Source organism: Atta colombica, unplaced genomic scaffold, assembly GCF_001594045.1.
Source record: "Atta colombica isolate Treedump-2 unplaced genomic scaffold, Acol1.0 scaffold163, whole genome shotgun sequence".
Classification (NCBI taxonomy): Eukaryota; Metazoa; Arthropoda; class Insecta; order Hymenoptera; family Formicidae; genus Atta; species Atta colombica.
This window is the reverse complement of record NW_017259254.1, coordinates 1,665,446-1,687,585: the sequence shown is the minus strand read 5'-3', so window position 1 is coordinate 1,687,585 and position 22,140 is coordinate 1,665,446. Positions and strand designations below refer to the sequence as shown.

Sequence of the window (22,140 nt, the reverse complement as noted above, 5' to 3'; positions counted from 1 at the left end):
TATATATATATATATATATATCACTTTGTCGTTTATGGATTAGGTTTACGCGCATTGAGCATATTCTTATATTTCGATAAAAATATTAACTTAATAAGTTATATACATAGGTATATAAATTATATACATAGGTTCGATGAAATTGCAACGTTTTTTCTATTGCAAAATGTGATTGCACTAATACATTTGTAGTAAAAATAGACACTAATTAATATTAATATTAAACTTCTTACTTGAGCTGTAATGCACATTTGTACATCAATTATCGAGAAACGTACAAAAAACGCGTTGTCCTAAACCATTCCCCATTGATTAAATATAGTAGTATAATATAATGTTAAAATATTTCATGATTTTTCAAAAAATATTTCTATATATATTCCATTATAATCGTACTGTCAATATCATTTATATTTTAATTGATTTATTTATCTTATAAATTATTAACGATTAAAATAAAAAATAATGGAATATTAGAGAAATATCGGAAGAAATGTTACGCAATCACTACGAAATCTTTTACGAATATTTTAATAATTAATATTTAAAATATTTTTTATATAAAATATTTTATATAAAATAATTCATCATCATTTACGTGATATATATAGAAAAATAGCAAATAAAATACCGATTTATATACTGTTCGGATATTCGACGTGAAGAATGAACAATATTTTGCACTCATAAAATCTATAATAATACGAATGTAGGAAAATTTTAATAAAATGAAGAAAGAAAAGAGAAACTCATCAAAAATTTAGCTATATACAAAAAAATGAATATTATATGACTAATGAATTTGATTTCTCTCGATATTATTAATTCACGATTGTCGTAGTGTTATAATAACGTTATATTAGATATCTATAAAAAAGTGGTATCACAATATCATGACGTATGCGAACGAATTCGTAACAAAGTATTATAAGAATGAAAATTAACTAATTACAAATTAACTAACGTAGCAACAAGTACTTTGCACTTTAATATTAATCGATGTCTTCTTACAGTATTACATTATTGCACAACGGTACAAAAATATTTCCAATATTTCCCATTAAATTGTAAAAGTATTTCGCTTTAAACATTATATTTCAAACTTTTCTTCGTTGTGAGTGTAAATAATCGACTATACAACACTATCGAATAACTATTGGCAATAAGTTATTCGATTTTTTGCTTTCACGAAGATTAATCGTTTTATGCTTGAGTCGAGAAAGAAAGAGAGAGAGAGAGAGAGAGAGAGAGAGAGAGAGAGAGAGAGAGAGAGATAGATAGAGAAAGAATTTAATAGTTACATATATAAAATATATTTTAAATATATTCTCCTAAGATTGATCATCATATATATTGTATATGTATAAAGTCTTTAATATATAAATTATTATTTACAACATAATGGCGAAACTTACTAACTATTCTCCTTCATTGATCGCTAAAGACGTACTTGTAAATGCGACCAATGCAATTTATAATAAAATGTTTGGAAAACATCTCTTGTTATACCTTTTTACATTTTAAGTACAAAACATTTTAAAAGATACAACAAAATTAATATAAATAATAAGACTATAGAAGATATATAGTAAAGAGATAGAGAAAGAGAGCATGTGCTATCTCTTATATTTATCAAGAATAATTATGCTATTTCTAGAGAAAAGAAAATATGTTACGATAATTAACCAGGAATCCTAAAGAAAAATTTGTGAGAGTCGGCGGATTCTCTGGATTCGATCCCATATATATCTTGTTTTTAAGAGTTTAGAAAATTAAAGATTAAAAATTAAATTGTAAATAAAGAAGTATGAAGCAAAATAGTTATCCATTTCGGAAATCTAGATTTTTATCAGGACAATCGATCTATAAAGAAGAATTTTCATCAAAAAATTTTTATGAGAATATATATAAGATAAAATAGAATGCTACTTCTGTTCAATGCGATTTAGAAAGATTTATAAGTGAAAACACGAAGTATCTCTAGGAAAATTCATAGATATTAATTAATAAATAATTTCACCAATAAAAAATTTAGATAATCAAGGAATGAATAGATCTGTTACATGAAGTGCATATACAAGATGTATTAATGGACGACGATGACTCTCAGGATGCGTCATCAGAATGCATTCTCTAATTTGAGTCTAATTAGTTGAATGAATAAAGAAATTATCGATTTCATCCATCAAACGTAAACTTCTCCTCTCTTGCTACTGGTGACGGTCGTCGTGGCAGATATGCTCGTAGATGACGTCGGGGATGTCGTGCTATTTGAAAGCGACGCATTTGTACACGAGATGGTACTAATTTTTCTTGAGGCATCCTGGCCCCTTTGATTGGACCTGGAGAGATCATGACCGAAACTGTTGGTCCTCGATCGAATGCCTTGATTATTGGACCCGATGATTAGCCTGTCCATGGCAAAACCATCTTGTCTATTCGATACGGAGGCTATGCGAATTTCTCTCGGTTGCAATCCTGGAGATTGTGGTAACGACATGCTTCTGTCATTACTTGGCTGCGCCGGTGATACTGGTGGACCGGGCAGCGAGGCCGATCGTCTACCTCGCGCATCTATCGCCATCGCCCTATTGGCTTGAATTCCGGGCACAGCAGCGACCACATAGCCCAATTTCTCGGGTCTCATCAAGATTGGCGAACGATCATTGTAGCCATCGAAAATGGGTGAACTGCCGTTGCTACCCATCGGGCTGTTGTTGTTGTCGATCAATGGTGTTGAGCGATCCTCTTGTCCAGTGATACTTCCGCTTCTGCTGCTACCGCTTCCGCTACCTTCCTCTTCGCTGCTTGTGACCTCTGTCAATGTCGCCTGGACGCTGTTATTCTGATTATTAAGATGTGGCGTCGTTGTTGTCGCCGTCGTCATCAAACCTAATTGCGTCAGATGACCCATAGTGACCGGTGTTAAGGTAACTGGCGTCATTAGGCCAGCGCTAGTTAACGTCGGCGAAAGCACGGCCTGCGCCAAAGCCGCCGCTCCTGATTTCCCCGAGGCGGGCGTGCTTTCAGTTTCCTGTATCGGCGACAATACCACTACCGACAAATCAGTTGGATAGTGACCGTTTGCTGGTATCACGCCCACCACACCTGCGCCGATGTTTGCCGCATTAGCGGCGGACAAAGCCAACCTCTGTTCACGATCGATTACCTCCTTCGTCACATCCGGAGTTGGTATGCGTGGTCTGTTCTTCAAAGATACTGGCACCGAGTTCAGCTTCGTCATAGTACCTGCAATTATTAATAATTATGGTCACCGTTAGAGCGATATTAGCTTGGTTGACTGGTTCCGGAATCGGAATCATTTCGAGGACGTACATAGAAAATATGTAATGACGTTGTCGATTAAACTAACATTTCTCGATTGAAAACCACTACGTCGAGCGAGCGTGAAAATGAGTTTTAGACTATTGCTTTGGCGCCAGGAAGCATATCGAGTTACACTGACGAGAATATAATTAGATATGAGACGTGAACATGATACTTTTGCAATACCATCTTTCTCTTTATAAGAAGGAAAAAGGGTAAAAAGAAATACAAGGACTTTAGAAAATTTTCTCATGAATGCAAAATAACCGCGGAAATTGCAGGGGTCACACAAGATCGAATATTGCGTAATTTTCCTCATACGTGGAAGCAATAAAGGAAAAGCTTGCGAGACTTTTTTTTAAGATGATTTTTCATGACTCAGAGGAAAAAAATCTTCGATTGATAACTGCTCAAGTTTTCTTCGAAAGCATATTACTGAGACAAAAAAACATTATGAAAATAGAATAAACAAAAGCTGTACATTTAATTAATCATTTTGAAATAATTTTGCGTAAGAAAAGAAAATGTTGCTACTCTCAAAGATTTATTTTGCTTTATTCGATAATTAATTGTAATGTATCTTAAAATGAAACAAATATAATTATATATAGTTAATAAGACATTATTATTAATATTGTTTGGGTTTTATCGAAGCGAATATACATCTGAAAAATAAAGAAAATTAAGACTGACGTATAATTGTTAATGTAAAAACTTCTACGCACCTTGACGACCCATACGCTGACTTCGAACGCTTTTTCGTCCGACGAGACGATCGTAGAGCGATATTTTGAGATTAGGATTATTTGTTTGCGGGAGACCACCAGTCTCAGGGCTACTGTACACGCTGTTGTGTCGGTTTCGTGTGAAAAAACCACCGCCGCTACTATACGTAGTTGAAGAACTACGTACCGAACCAACTCGGGTGATCTGCCTTTGGAACCAGCCATTCTTCTTTCGTTCCACTAATGGAGTATCCACACTCTCCTAATGGACGCACGAGATTTATTATCAAAAATGTGGCAAAATTGTGGAATAAATTCATATAAATCGATAAAATAAAGATTGAGATCTTACATAATTGTTTAGACGTCTTACCGATAAATATATAATTCTATAAGAGCGCAAGTTAAAGTTTATATTATAAAATTTTATTGTAAAATTACATTATAAAATTATTTCGTTATTGTTATTGTAAACAATTCACTTACATAATCGGCGTACACATCATCCTGATGAGATTTACGATGCTGACCATGACTATGAATCTGTGTGCCCAGCATAACGTTTGCATAAAGAGCATCGCTATCTTTTACTTTATAATGTTCCGCGGAACCTTTTGGTTCTTCTTTTCGATATTGCTCACTAGCGACTGTGTATGGCAAGTCCTTGGGCACAACTTCATCCCAGTATTGATCTTTCAGAAGCTCCGGATGTTCTTCGTGCATCTCATCAACGATCATGTAACCTGCCTGTTATACGTGCAGTGAGAAAAAATATATTAACATACGGTTAAAGAAAAAAATTTTAAATATACAGTAAAAAATATTTATATGCACAATTTTTTTACTGTAACTGTCTACTTTTCTATATTGGTAAGAAATGTTCATAAATATTATAATAATAGTTTATAGATTTCTTAAAACTATCATTTTTTATAATCGCCTTTTTGCTTTCACATACTTTGATATGTCTGTCTATTAACCAATTCAGCTCGATGTCGTCATCATCTTCGCCGAAAGGATTAATCAACACCTCTGCAACTTTCAGCCATCCAATGTAAAAACAAAACTGCAAAGAACATTTATATCGGTTTTATACAAAGTCTTAAAGATTATGCAGGAAGACTCCTACGCAACAATCAGCAACAATTGAAGATAGTATCGTTCATTTTAATCACCTGCAGCGCTGTGAAAAACGGGAAATACATGTCCGGTTCTTCATATTTTCCGGTGCCATTAGAATGTTCGACGAATTGTCTGCCAAGTAAAGCTGAGAAAAAGTAGGCATACAGCGATAATGTTACCACCTAAAAATATATTGAAAATTTTGTGACAATGTTTTTATTATACTATCTCATTATATTATCATTATATAATATAAAAAAAAACATAGATAGAGCGAGTAACTTTTACAAAGAAGTTCGCATTCATCACAATAGGAAAGATTATCGTGTTGTGTTATATTTCTTTTAAAGAACAGTTGGTTTAAAAGTAAAACAAGATCTGGTAGGAAATTATTCCCACCGGAAGTCTCGAACTTTGTTAAACTCCTTTTTGTCACTTTTTCTGTATCATATAAGTACAAGCAAACAGGTTTAATGAATGAATATCAAGGTCGTTGCAAGCGCCGCCTTTCTTATTGAAGGTTACCAGGAAATGATAATTTATGCAAAAATATAGTATGACTTGTGCATAAGAAAAACAACAGATAATTTCATGTGGACTTCGTACATTTCGGAATTACCAAATCCAAAAGATTTCTTCTGAATGTAAAATCATTCCCGTAAGCGTGACGTATCGCAGAAAAATTACTGTTCAACTCTCTTGTCGACCTTGACCATGCAACATGTATCGGCTTCGTGTTTCATGCACGTTTTATTATCCGCGCTGCATTGGTTAAAGTTTAAAAATGCCAAAGGAATATTCCTTTTAATTAAATTTATTATAATATACATGTATTGTACAGTCCATTCATAAGCTGTAATAACTATGGTTTCTTCTTGTAAGCACAAACATTAATATCTTATATTAAAATAAAATGTGCTATAATTACATATTCTCAAAAATTTTAATGAGTCAAGTCTCATTAAATAAATTATTTTACAATTCATCCTTCGATGATTCAACTCTCTTTTAAATATGCAAAATATAAGAAGCAAATTTATATATTTCATGTAGAAAATAAGAATATATTCTATATGTCAAGTTTAGGTTAAAATGATTTATTTTCATACATGATACATGACAGATCGTGGTAAGGCAATGTTTTAAAATCGTTTGTTATAAGGATAGGTAAAAAAACGTTTACAGTGTAAACGCAAGTGAATGCAATAACAGCGAGCATCCAAAACAGGTATTAATCATCGACGGATGTATCATTACGCGGTGAATACTCTGTGGTCGTTACGCGTAATCTTCTTGCGATTTCACGGAGTATGTCGAATCGCACTATCGTCTTGAAAGAGATTTATATTGTGATTTATACATAAGAAAAATACTGTAATACATCATTGCTTTACTGGCTTTTCCCAAATTAATAATAAATCTAAATAATTTTAGTATTAAGAAGTATTAATTGTCGTTTTTTAAATAAAATAAATAAAAATAAATAAATTTATCTTTATTTATTCTATTGTGCATTGGTTAACAATAAATGTATTTGAATACCTACTATTTATATATTTATATTTAGACATTAATGAGTATAATTATTGATAATAATAAAAAAATGAATAAAGAAAAGTGTTTAAAAATTCGATGGTAATACAAAACGTTCTATAAAACAAAGACTTATACGGAACTTCCCGTCGCATCACGTTCGCCAGATTTGCGAAATAACGCGGTCTTTAATTTCTTGAAAATAGCTTTTGCACAGTTAATTAAGGAAATTAGTTGATGAACAATTACAATTGCACAATGCATACATGCTAAATACGAAATCTTTCGAGAAGAGATTCATTTCACTTCAACATTCTTATGTATTCTTCTGAATCCTAGATAAAAAGGAAGGTTTAGAAGGTTTATGACGCAAAAAAATGAAAAACAATAATTATTGCTATGTAACTATATAATCAATAGTTTGGCGTGCACTATTATTATATTAATAGTTTAAATTAGTAAAATTATGTGTTAAAAAATATTTTGCAAACAATTTTAATTGGCAAATCACAATTATTATCGATTACATTTTCTCAATAACATTTTTTTAGCAATTACACTTCCTCTTAAAAATGATTTAATATCATATATTATACATATATTATTTATAAAGGATAAAGAAATAATAATATACTTAATTAACATGCATTATTTTACGAAGTAATTCATGTTATTTGAAATAATGTTGAAAATATTTGTGGCCAATATTTAGCAACAGACTTTTCTATTTATCTGTAGTTTCGGTTTAATGTTACGTATTACAAATAAAATGTAAATTATGTATTGAATACAATATTGAGAGAGAGAGAATGAAAAGAAGAAAAAGAGAGAGAGAGAGAGAGAGAGAGAGAGAAAGAGAGGAAAATTACATAATAATCCTAGCATCATATTCCTAGCACTTAAAGTATAATAATGACACAACTAGAGAATGATAAGACATTCATGTAATATATTCGACATCTGCTAATAATACTATCGATAAATAATTTTTTCATAGCGCTAATATGAGAAAAAATGAACAAAAAAGCTTACAAAAGTAATATTACTGTCCTATCTTTTGCACATGAAACCTCTCCTATCTTTTGCACGTATTATAGAATGCATAAAACTAGAATTTCTTTATTTTTAAATTATCCAAATATAAATCTCTGCTATTGTTAGTGCGTAAATAATATATTTATAAGATATTATTGCGATAAGATATAACTTGCAAACACTTAGGATATATTAATCGTTGAAGTTAACTGCAAATGTTCGACTCTGAATTTAACTCGAATTTAACTCTTCAGTCAAGTACAAACTAACTACAGTATACAAAGTACTACTGGTTTTGCACTTGAGTTGAGTACTGAAGAGAAAATCCAGAGTTAGATATTAACTTCATCGATAAGTACATACCAATTGTTTGCAAATTATACATTATCATCTTATAAATATATTATTCACTAACAACTGCAGAAGCAATGTACTTACTTATATTTAATTCTTGAAGTCACAAAACTATTTTCATTTTAATTAATTATTTTTGTAATTGTTAGAATTTATATACTGCGTTTACAAATTGTTCTGCGTGTACAAATTCTTATAGAGTTATTCTTTTTAATTTATTCGTAATTTTGGTTATAATATATTTTTTATCAATCAACTAAGTCAGATATCCAACAATTTGTTATGAAATTTCAATAGTCAAATAGTACAAAATTCAATATCTGTTACACACATAAATATTTATAATAATTTCAATTTCATGAGAAATAACAAAACACTTTAAGAAATTAACGTTTTTAATTATACATATATAGAGCTTTTAATTAGATAACTTAATATAAAAAGGTTATAATTTAATATAACATTTATCGATTTTATATGAGAATACTCACCTGAGTGTAGACTAGAGGAACACAGACAGTATCGTAACCAATCAATGCACCAAGCCTCTTCCGGATGTCACTGAGTTCGACAAGGAGAGTTTGTACTACATGATCGCTAGTAATCAGAGCTTCTTTCCTTGCCCTGTTGATGATATTAGTCGCCCAGACTAACGGCATCCAATATTTAGACATGGCCGCCTTCTTGTTCATCATCTCAAAGATTTTCTTTTCCGATTCCATCATCAGACCTAAGAAAATCAATGAGATTAAGCACGAGATGTTTTTTTTGCTTGCCCGACTTAAGTAAAAAAACATTTCCGGACGTCCCAGCGAACTGTGTAATTACACAGAACTTTCCCCGTGCAAGACACTTGAAAAATTTTCTCGACTAGATATACAGGTGCTTGTATATTGTAAATCACGATCAATATCACAGGGCAGTAAGTCAGTTAACGTGAGTCTCGCAATCTTCAGCGATCCCGCATTAATTAACAAATCCATCAGCACGGTTCGTTAATCGGCAGAATTATCAAGCAATCAGCATCTTTCGCTAACTTTCGCGTGTGTAATTCTATGTACATAGAATAATCATATGTTTATTTGAGCTGGATGGTAGACTTGTGGATGCGTATATGAAACTGTATATGAACTACTAACGCAAAACATGTTCATTGTCTATGTTTCTTCGGAACTAAAGTGAAATCGCCGATCAAATAAGAATTCTACATTATTTCCTGATTAGTAAAACATTATAGAAACAATGTTCTAAAGTTTTGTTAAACGTTGCCGCAAATGAATTTTCTCAGTTAAAAATTGTGTATTTTACATTTTAATAAATCATATATTACGTTATAAATCAGTTTTCTTCTATATATTATGATTAATTTTTACTCTAATTCTATGTAAATTGAAGCATAAAAAATGTTATTATATATAACCATATATTTATTAGATATAAATAATAAATTTAATAATAATAGAAAAAAGCATATTTCTATAAAAGAAAACGTCTCAATGTCTTCAGTAGGCGGCATTGTTGCATGCAATTAATAAGTACAAAAAGAATGGACAAAAAGGATCAAATCAATTTGTTATCTGATTAAGTATTATTATATATCATTCATAACTGGTGACATGAGTTTGTCACCAATATTGGACACGTAATGAGAGATGAAAAAAATAGACGTTTGATTAATCCAATAAATTACTTTTATTAATACTAACTAAGTAAGAGAAGCTAATATAACGTAATAACTTTCATGTGCAGATTTGTGTTCAAAAAATCGAGAATCGTGATGTGTAGAAATTACCTAAACTAAGATTATACGATATATGAACATGATATGTCCAACTTCTGTTTCTCTTTCTTCCGTACTCAAAGCAACGTTCATAAATTGCCATTTGACATCTTCCTAGTGAAAGTCAGTGAAATAGATTATTTATTTGTATATGTCTGTCTTATAATTACTTAGTTTAGTTCAGATATAATTTGAGATATAAGATATTTGAACACGGCAATACTAAATTCTTGCATCTGCTATTTTTATTATCGATGAATTATGCAATACTAATAATTAAATTTATTTGTATCTCTTCTGATATATATTATATTTTCAAACAATATTTTTTCCTTATCTATAACTTGAATAATTTTTTTTTATAAATATATATCTAAGCAAAATAATTATTATTTAAGAGATCATATTGAATATGGAAAAAGTTCGTATTGAATTATAAAATTTCGTATCGAAATATAAAATTAATTCATAAAACAGAATTTTAAAAGTGTCTGATTTATTTCGAAATCAATAAAAACTAGAAAAGTGCTCACACAATAATAAAAATTTTCTTGTCGCAATAGTCAAATTCTCTTGTCATTGCACGTCCAATGAATTATAATAGATCCACGATCAAACAGTAGATTGGACTTTAGTCTGAAAGCGATCGTAGTTGAAACAAAAACTATTTTAAAAGTCACGGCGAAGTTGCAAAGATTAACTACTAGCTCGATTGGTACTCGGATCGAGTAACGGGAATATTGTAATTTTTCTCGAAGATATCTTTTTATCGTTAGAGTAGAAAGGGCCATTCGCACGAACGTATATCCGTCTAAGCTGGGACAATGCCCAAAAAAATGAGGCAGTCTTACTGCGAGCAGCTATCAAAATAACTTGCGGCGTCACTCTGACAAGTCGTTGATCGAAGAAATCTGGAGATGAAAGACTCCGGTGGAAACGTGTAGATTACTAATGACGGCACACACACACGCTCTTTTATTCAGCAGGCGTAGTTGAATCAGATACACACCTTAGTAGCAAAAACTGACATAGAGACAACCAGGCATTCAATTTAGCGCTTTCCGTGATTTATATACCTTAAACACACGACATTAAAATCTTTTTTATTTACGTTAGATTTTATTCTCCTATTCATCTCTTCTGTGAGATAGACGCTCATATGCATAGCACGTATGTATGCTCGTGCATGCTTAGCACGCATGTTCAGCATCGTTTCTTTGTTACACTATTTTAAGGCTCGCACATTATTCCGTTCTTTTTTTGGATGCATATTCGCATGTATATATATGCATGCAGTGCATTTTTTAATATATGTATATAAATTTACAATATGTAATATATGTATAAATTTGCAAAAGCATATAGCCTTGGCCAAAAATATTAGGCCCCGTCAACTATTATTTAAAGTTTTAGCTTAAAAACTGATTTATGACATTTATAAATTATCCTTTATTTCAAAAACGCTTGAAATTTATATATAATATGCCAATAAATAAAAAGTAACAATCGAAAAAGTAAAAGAATTCCAGGTAAATAAAAAAAATATAAATTAATTATTATAATATAAAATAATATAAATTATTAAAACCTAATATTTTTGATCTGTAATTTTAATTTCTGTAAAATAAAACAAATAATTATCACCTCCAACACAAAATAAGATTTATATAAACATAATATCTAGACAAATACAAAATGAAATCAGATTACGTACGGAAGCGATCAGTTTTACGTATTGAATTTTTAATCAGAAAATATATTTTGTAATGTATATGACACTTTTAACAAACTAGTCGTCAAAAACATCGCAGAATGTTTGAACTGAAATTTGATTTTTGAATGATCGATCGGTTTGATACGCGATCAGTTTGCCTCATTCATCATACGACCTTGATACCGATGTCACACACAGTTGCATAAAATCGTATAGTAATGAGCTCGAGAATTCAAGCTGCTATTAAAGTAATGGCCGATAATTCATCGAGTGACTCATTCGAGTGCCATCATGCGTTAGTGGCAGTAAAGACTAAGTGTATCGAAAAGATATTAGCATATTTTTGCACAACCTTTTAAACTAAAATGAGAAATAATTGGAACAATTAAACAAATTAAAATACATTGTCATTAAAAAGCACTATTTAAATATTTGTTTTTATTTATGTGTGGCGCCAGGCGCTTCAAAAATTTCGAAAGCGTTCACAGCTGTAAAAGTGATTTACATTTACTTTCACGGATTTTAACAAGTCACACAAATTTGTGAGATGACACTTAATTCACGCGTTGTAAAATTTACTGCTCGAAGCGGAATGTGTGCCGCGTGTCTGACAATATGGTGCCGCTACTACTACTCTAGGAGAAGAGGCAAGAATTACTTAATGCCGTTAGTATTAGATATATGTTAATAAAAGCAAATCGACGCTTATTAGGAAAGTGCCCGATCTTCAGGTCTTCGACTTCATAGTTGTTTATATTAAATTATAGGTCATAAATCATAATCATCATATAGATAGAAAATGGTAGAACATCCGTGGTATTAGATATAAAATTCAATGTGCGTGTAATTAGTTTGAATCCTCGATCATTAAATTTGGATTAGCAGCCAGCTTTCTTCATAGCATTTACTCTTCGACTGATATAAATAGATAATGATGTTATAGTACATAAAATTAAAGTAGATACTTTGACGTATTAATGAGCGTGTAAATATATTAAGAAAATATTAAGTTTATTTTTGTAATATTCATCTATTATCATCTTGCAAATGATCTGCAAAGTATTTTCTTCATATTGGAAACAGTTTCTATCATTTTAGAATATAATCGATAAATAATATTAATGCGAATATTAATGCAAAATTGCACCGTTGGAAAAAAACAAAGAACTTATTTTTCAACAATGATTACTCGACGGTGCGGAAGATTCCAGAAAATTGTAGCGTAGTCAAATTTTACAAGTCTCATCAAAATAAAACGACATCAGCGATGAAGAAATTTCCATCCGTTCTTGATAAGATGTTACCTCCCGAGACCATTGGCTTCGATGAACAAGATGGGGTACGAGTACAACAGAACAGGGGTGAAGGACGATACAGGTCAACAAACGCGGAGATCCTTGCTGCGCTGGCAAGGTCGTGATTAAAATAAAAAATAAACCGAGTTCCCTCGGTCCTACCCGCACTTCGTATACTTGCCAACTCGCCATGACGACGCTGAAAAGCATCCTTCGAAGAAAACCAGTCTGCCGTCCGGTCCATAACTTCTTAAGTATAGTTTATAACGCAAAAGCCCGCGAATGCGGATGTAAAATGTCATGGGATTTCAACATTGCAATGTTCAAGTTGATATAGTGATTATCCAGATGTTATATTGGGCTTTCGCGGAATAATACTCTCGATAATAATAAAAAATCTACACTTTGAAATGAAAACTATATGTCTCTCTCATTAATCCTATTAGATCATTAATATTGAGAAAGAATTGTTATGTATGTTCCTTAATATAACATAACATTTTAATCCACGTTATTTAGAATGCGCTATCTAGAAAAAATAATTGTCTTAAATAACAGAATTGTATGCTTGTGTAAAAAAGACACCAAAGAGAATCAAGAATATATATGATTATATTTGATCAAAATAATAAAATAAGCAGTTATTAATCGAAAAGAAAAGTCTTCTAAATTTTTCTTCTTTTAAATTAGTCTTTTAAATTATTTTAATTTCATTCGGATTTCATTTTACATGATACATTTAATGTATGTAATGTGACACAGAAAATATTTTATATTAAATATTATACCACTAGGTATTAAAAGATGTAAATTAAATTATCACTACATGCTAAAGAACAAATTTGGCTTTTACAATTTTTATTATGAAGTGCAAAATAAGCGAGAAAGCTAAAACAGTAGTAATTAAAATTTTGTCAGAAAATAATCAGTTTGTTGAAACCTCTTGCCCGTAATAATAAACTTCTTGGGCACGTGAATAACACTTTCTGTTGCATTGACAGTATTCTGCATGTATATGCGGAAGGTGTAGTCGAGCTCAGTCGCAGACTTGGCGCCGGTGAAAATGCACTGATTAGGAAATATTCTCGCGTAATTAAAGGTGAGCAACTCTGGAGCTATTCGACGCGTACATTGCAACGGATGCGTGCTGGGTGTCAATAGACCGTCTGCCAAAGAGAAAATCGATCATGTCCGTGTCCCGAGTCGCGCGTGCATTATGCGTTCACGTGCGTTGCTGATCCCAACAAATCGTACAGCACATGACGCGGCTATTAACGATTTCACTATCATTTGAGAGACAAGAGTTTCCGTCGCCAAGTGCGAATGTTTTATACCTGCAGGAGAAATTTATAAGGTTTTCATAGTTAAGCGAATCGTAAAACTCACAATTTGACGTTACTTATGCTTTCTGAGATAAAATAGTAATTTATTCATGAGTGAGTCGTTAGATAAAACAGTAATGTCCATAATAAATAGCTTAGGAAAAGATATTTGAAAGGCTATGTCATTTATAATAATCTTTATAAAAAGCATACAAGTTTATGTAGATTTTACAATCATAAAAAGTCATAGTAAAGAAATTAATTCTTACTTTTGGAGTTTTCATCTTTTATTAAAGTATTATTAAGAAAATCTTACTTTTTCATAATTTTATTGAAAATTATAAATTGTTTAAAGTGACTTTAATTATGAATCTATTTTTAATGCAATCAATATTTATTAATTTAGACATATTACATATAAATATCATGTATATGTGTAAATATTATTCAAACAGATTTTGAATATTTCTTTTTATAGATATTGGTATTTTTATAGATTATAGAAGATCAAACATGCAAACATCTTCATTTTTTTCGTAAAAGATTATTTAATAATAATAACAAATAATTATCTCTAACAGAGATAAGGTAGTAAATGTTTCAAACTCACTTTCAGAATAGAAAGACTCTATTTAAATCAGTTTAAATTCTGTAGATCATTGACCGAAGTGACTCGCATTCCTAATTATTCTGTATCGTGGAAAACGGAACTTTTGTGCAAAGCACGTTAATGAAATGTGATGTATCGATGTCTATGAATTAAGAATGCGAAATGAACATTGATTCGCATCCTTAATTATTCAGATAAGATGCAACGATAGCGCATAGGAATTATCTGTAAAGCATATGCACGAATTGATTTTGAATTTGGTAAAACGTGGACATTCATCAGAGAAAGAACATACATCAGAAAATAAAAAGTTTAAAAAAATCAGATGAGTAATAAAAAATTCATTAAATAAAAAAATTGCAAGAATCATTTCACTTAATATGACAATTAAAAATTTTGTTATTTTATTATAAAATAGTTAAAATCATCGTGCTCATAATGTCACGTGGCACATTCACGCACAACACATACATACGCACGCACATAATAATCATCAAAGCTTAAGAATCTTATATTCTGGAAGTCCAGCGCGTTTCTCCTCATTCTTTCATTTATCCTTCATTTAGGTGAGCACGGTCAAAGTCCGACCTTCCCCAAGGCCAATATCTACGTAACGTTACGTTCAGGTACAGTTCACGGATTTTCTGCTCTTTTGAGGATAGTGACACGTTCATGTGACCCAGACACGCTCTATAACTGTTCCTCGAGGGACTCGAGAATGTCGGAGAGTTCCACGAATAAATGGCGAAAGAATCCGTTATCTGCGAAACGTTAATTACAAGAGTTCGATTGTTTCCTTTTTAAAAGCCCAGTCGCTGTCTACAATATCCGCCAGTGAGAAAACGCCAATTGTGTCATGCACATAATGGCGTATAAAGTCGGGATAAAGTCTTATCGCGGAATTAATTAATATCATATATTTCCTCCATCTCGTCTTGACTGCTGTGAAATTCCTCTGAAATCCACGGCTACTGGGCAATCTTATCTGATGCCGATCTACGATACGATGGAGTGTGTGCTCTCGAAGCTGTTATATCCGGGCATAATTATTTTCTTGCGGATCGTTTGGCATAATCGTGGAGAAATTCTGCCTGGGACAATAATTTGTGCTAAATATAGGTAGCGCGTGCTGCGCGCACATTGGCGTATTACGGTCCAGCGAGGATGAAAAAAGAAAAGAACGAAGAAAAAAAATAAGAAGAAACGGATTCTCGAGTTTCTTATTCTGCTCTCGCTGATGTGGACTTGAAGATGTTACTGATGATGATGATGATGATGATGATGATGATGATGATGATGATGATGATAATGATGATGTGATGATGATGATGATGATGAGGATGATGATGATGATAATAGTGATGATGATGATGATGATGATGATGATGATGATGATGATGATGATGATGATGATGATGATGATGATGATGATGACGACGATGACAATGATGATGATGATGACGACGACGACGACGACGATGATGATGATGATGATGATGATGACAACGACGACAATGATGATGATGATGATGATGATGATGATGATGATGATGATGATGATGATGATGATGATGATGATGATGATGATGATGATGATGATGATGATGATGATGATGATGACGACGACGACGACGACGACTAGTAGTGATTCCTGAAGCTTTCGCGAGTAGTAGAGCTGATGAAGAAGACGAAATGACAGCATGTAGCCAGTGTGATACTGTCTAGCCGATTACATCTGCTGTCTTGACTAGATTATAGCTCTTATTACTCTGGCTATATTTATCATCTAGTTCGATTTAATTGCAAGGAACTTTACAGATACCAAAATAACTTCCACGCCCGAGCATCATATCGAGCCCGTCCATACAATAGAACACAATAATTACTCTAAATGGAACTAATAGACTATTTGTCTCACTTGGATTGATCAGATTGACGGACAGGTATATCATCAGAAAAAAGTTATAATTCTATCTGAGAGTTATTAACTTAATAGCAAATATTAAAGTGCTCGTCTAGCCATTAATAAACCAGTGGATCATGATCTTGAAACAAAAAGAGATTTGCCTGCATATTAAATGGCTAAGTGACCAGCTAGAGAGAAAAGCGTATCACGCGTTAACGGTGAAAATCAATGGATAGTTACAAGGAAAAGAGAAAAACAAGAATCCAAGACCAAGAAATTCCTCTCGAGGAAATCGCGAAGACGTGACCGATGATTATCGAGCGACGCACGGCATTAGCGCATCGGATCGGCCGCAATCGCATCGGGTTATTTCTGTATACACCAGGAGGAAGGAGCGGCACGCAAGAACGAGAACAGGACGAGATGCATGAGGCAAAGGAAGAAGAAGCTCATAAGAAACTGTGAGATGTTGCTTGCTCCAGCTATGCGATTGTAAAACAAGAAGTTCACGCTGAGAAGGAAAAGGAAAAGGACGAGGAACTGGCGCCGGCGCTCCGCGTTTCTAAGCGGTCTCTCGGCGTACTCGTTGAAAATTACCCGGACGCACGTGAAAATTGCCTGCCGGCGCGCGAGAAGTAGTCGCGGTCGACAGCATAGACGAGTGCGACCGCCGTCGCGGCGCCTGACGATTTCCAGATCGTAATTCGCCGGGGGAATTGGGTACACATGGATAATTTCGACTACTTTCAAGACTCGAGTTTCGAGATTTCTTCTCGTCGCACTGTAATCTCGCATGATCGTTCGCGATCACAGACACGCAACGGAATGACTTTCTTACGAGGATCTTCGGCGCCAACGTTCGTCTCATTATTGATATCGCACTCGCGAAATGCTCATTTAAGATGTAATATAAATGTATTTTCAATTCATGAGGTAATTTATAGATGTCGAATTTAAAAGTTAAGTCGAGAATAAGACCGGAAGTTTACTTCGGTTAAAATTATTTCGAATGAAATATCATAAAAAAAATTTCACACAATTTAGAAATAAACTATATTTGATTTCGTAATTGTTATTTGGAAGAATATGAGATGAAGTTTGTATTTCCTGTTTCTTACTAGAATTAAACTTCGGGCTTAAGTGATTCCTTGACAAATATACATGTAAATACTGACACGAGTCATAGCGGCAAATTTATTCCATGTCTTTTGTAATACTTCATCAATGTCAACGACCAGTTGTTGGACACGCGCATGCATGAAATCATTTTGAATGATGTCCGTGGCAATTTTGCATTACCACATACGTACCTATGTACGTGTGTACCTATACACATCTTCTTGAAAAATATATTTGTTGAGTGCGGTCAGTTCTGCGAAATTTATTATCCGACTTTATCACCGGATATTATATTCATACAATGTGTAGCTTCAAATATATTACATTTTAATTAAAAACACAATAAAATACAAAAAAACAATCGATTAAGATCAATTCTACGTATTGCATGCTTTTGCATATTGAAAAAAAGTGGTAACAGCTACCAAATGTTGAATAAAATAATTTCAATCAAAGGTTCGTTTGATATATTATAGAATAATTTTACGTTTCTGAATATTTATTAATTATTACTAAACAATTATTTATATTATAATGTAATACTTACAAAATATTTAGAAAATAAAATTATTTTTTGTTATACAAACTAAATATTTGAAAAATTATTTCAACATTTAACAGTCATTATCAGGCTTTTTTTTCAACGTATATATAGATACATATGTATAAACCTTCTCTTTTAATTTTGAATGCAATGTTAATTTTTAGTAAAAATTAATATCGCATTTTTACAATATATATATTCTCTTATCAAAGTTGTAATATTTGTTTGGAGTCTGACGCACGTAAGTATAAATTACATGTATATATATTTGCGTTAGTAATTTTCTTGCTCATAACTTTTCCATATATTGACATACTATATTGTCTTGAACCCTATTTTAAAGAAAAAATATGATATCATGTTTATTTTCGAGATACATCTGTTTCTACACGATCTTTTATTTATACGCATTATATATTAAAGATTTTGACTTTTTTTAAGAATTTATTCTGAATAATTAGCATATATTATGGCAAATTCGGATGTAAATATAATTTGATTTATTATATTATATTCATTTTCTTTTTCATTAATTCCAATTATAAAATTAATAATAAACATACGTTTTCGCGTGAATAATGATTAATTTAATCAAGTCAATATGAGCAGCTTGCAGAAAATGTCTTCTTTTTGTACTGCAAAATTTATAATGCGCAAACACCTTCTGCGTGTATTTTCTCATTTCCTTCTTCAACGATGACAATAATTATAATGTGCTGTTTGCACAACATGAGAATTGTTACATTTCTAATGAATATCGTAAAAATTGTTCAGTATTCCATTCATTCCATTCATTGACATTCCTTTCAGTTTCATGATTTAATGATTATTTCATAAACTGCTATTTTCTAGTAAGACTGGAAAAAGCTGGCATCACTTTATTTATAGAAATGCAATGCATTTTTCACGTATGTATTATTAATGGAACTGTCACTCGAAGCATGCTATTGTCGAGCAGATTTTGTTTCAACGATAGTAAAGATTCCTTTAGATCCTGTTTGTCTTCTAAGAGCCAAGCTTCTTCATCGCGCCGACATATTTCTTTCGCGACCCCGCCGCGAAGTCAGTCATTTCCACGAAAGAGCGAGTTCTTATTGTAGATTCCATTACTTATTCCTTGATCTAAGGATGGATAGTATCCTCATGTTCATGGAGCATTCGCTCTATGCGATTCGCAAGAATCCTTATTGGAGAAATGTAATCTATTTCTGGAGTAACATCCCCTCTAACAGTTGGATCGTAAGAAGTTGAATATATATCTGTAAGTTTCTTTGTAGATGATAAAATTATATGCAACAAAGATAACGAAACAATGGAGAAAATAAATTTTACATCTATATAAGATATATCTGAGAGATAAATTGAAAAGAATTGCTTGGATAAAGATATTATTTATTTTATGTTATTCGTATTTATTTATCAGATTATTACTTCTAGTAATTAAATTAACAAACAATTAACAACAAATTTCTATTAATTTTTATAAAAATATTCATATACTATTAAAAATGAGTTGCTTGCTTGAGTAAAATGTGACTGATAAATATAAATTTATAAATAAAATAGCCGCAATAATATTTAATTACTCTCCATTAAAGATACTCCATTTTAATTTGTGTCCTATTAATTATATATTTATGTCTATTATCTAAAGTTGTCAAATTTGATAATTATGTCGAAATTGACATATTAAACAAAGCTAAAATGAATTATTGTCTGCAATGGATATTAAGTGGACATTTATTGTTTAATATTACGGTATTAAGTAACACACAGTTTAATGCGCTAACTGCTGAAATACATGACTTTGTTATCCATTATTTCGCCTATCGCGTTACAGAAGCGTCATAGTGTCGAACATTCAATGGTCACGATATCGCGACACGTGATTGCGATATAGCACACACATGCAAAGAACAACGAAAAAAGTCAGAACTACCAGGCTGTCCTTGCGCCATGGCACACGCGGCGAAGTTACATTATATTGTATATCTATGGATGACGTAGTGAACGGCTTTGCCCGTCGACTGAAAAGGTGACATATAATGCGATAAAAGAGCCGCGAGTTCGTGCACAAAGAAGAAAGCGATCTCCGCTCAGTGCAGGTGGGCTATCATCTTCATGCATTGCATTCATTGATTGTAAAAATGGCTAGATATCTAATAAATTATAAAAAGTTTGAACAATAGTAACTGGAGCCGGATTGTAATTATTGGTAGTATTTTTGACCGTATCATGATTATTACAACACATCAGTAATCGTAAGCAGGAAGAAGTACCAATAATGACATCGATTGTAGTTATACTAATAACAATATTGCGTGAGAGATATTATTATAAGTATTAGGATAATTGTTGGAAAGATATTTTCAGATTTCTTAAAAATAGCTTCTTTTTTATGTGTAGATGTTATTTATATATTCGCATAAACTGAAGGTAATCATAGAGAAAATTTTGTCAATAGTTGATTAACTTCTGAAGATTAATAATTAAATTATGTGGAAAAAATTTGAAAGTAATGTTTATTGAAAACGCGAATAATACTAGCGATTATAAAAAGTAACACTTGATCGCAACGATCCATGAAAATCAATGCTAAGGACAATATCCTTCATCGAGAGAATAATAAATCATAGTAATGACACATTAAAAAATTTTTCAATTACAAAAGTTTTGATAAACTATTTTGATAATTTGTTATTATTGTACAATCCGATTTATAAAAAGGATGTTTCAAGGCAATTTCGTAATTTCAAATGAAAATTATTAGAATAATAAATATATTAAATAAGTAATTAGAATGATGAATATATTAATTTGATCTGTGTTCTGTATTATAAAAGTCTGATCATAACTATAAATACTTTCAAGAATATTTTGTGAGATTAAGTTCAATTTCCATATGCTTTAATTACCAATATCATTCTGCGATTAGAAAGCAGGTAGTTTAGGGATTATTCTCCGTATTACATTTCGCATGCTAATATATTATCTAAACATATATTTTAAAAATGTATAAATAACTTATACTGACCTACATCTACCATATGCTGAAGAGTTGGGAAACGCCTCTTAACGCGGAGCGAAATCCTTTGCAATGTAATGACGTACGCGAGCACGGCATACCTCACAATGTTGCGTCTCATCAATCGCCCCCGTTCATCCTGAAACAGACAAACACGTACACGTTAATTATATTTCACGTTAATTATACTTATAATTAATTATACTTCATATCTCTCTCGGTAAACTTAAAATAAACATGTTTAATACATTAATTTGCTTACTAATTTAAATTAATTTACCTGACGTAATAAGCTCGCGCTAATAATAATACTTGAAACGCACTAAAAGAATTTTAAAATTATTCAGTCCGCGGTTTAAATTTACTACTTCGAGAAAAATGTGCAATAAAAATTCGCAATAAATCGCAACAAAAGTTAGCAGTAAGTCGATATCGGTAGCGAAAACGGCGCCGACTTCAAAATTCGTTTCGACAAATGCCAGACACGTTTCTACGTCTCGTGCATACTTTCCCCTTGTCCTCTTGGCCCGATATTGTACGCTTCTCTCTGTCCATATTCACTGTTACCATTTTAAACTGTTCTAGTATTAATCGGAGAAAAACCCGGTGGCGCCTGTATTTTCCTTTCTTCTTTGGACATTGACGCGTGCTTTTGTAACCAATCGCGCGTTTTGCAATCGGTCGACGGTTGTGATCGCTTAAAGGAATATCAATTTAATCGGAAATGAT

At 32.0% G+C, this 22,140-nt stretch overlaps 1 protein-coding gene across 1 annotated transcript in view; it reads right to left on the bottom strand.

The window, feature by feature from the left end:
* Window positions 1-2,185: 2,185 nt before the first annotated feature.
* The window catches only part of LOC108686001, a 49,797-nt gene continuing 29,842 nt past the window's right edge, over window positions 2,186-22,140 (bottom strand). Inside the window, exons 4-10 of the mRNA XM_018191031.1 lie at window positions 21,421-21,550; window positions 8,588-8,826; window positions 5,228-5,356; window positions 5,011-5,118; window positions 4,539-4,799; window positions 4,053-4,314; window positions 2,186-3,249 (exon numbers count right to left, since the gene is read on the bottom strand). Of these exons, the coding sequence (XP_018046520.1) occupies window positions 2,186-3,249; window positions 4,053-4,314; window positions 4,539-4,799; window positions 5,011-5,118; window positions 5,228-5,356; window positions 8,588-8,826; window positions 21,421-21,550 (2,193 nt within the window). The remainder of the gene's footprint in view (window positions 3,250-4,052; window positions 4,315-4,538; window positions 4,800-5,010; window positions 5,119-5,227; window positions 5,357-8,587; window positions 8,827-21,420; window positions 21,551-22,140) is intronic.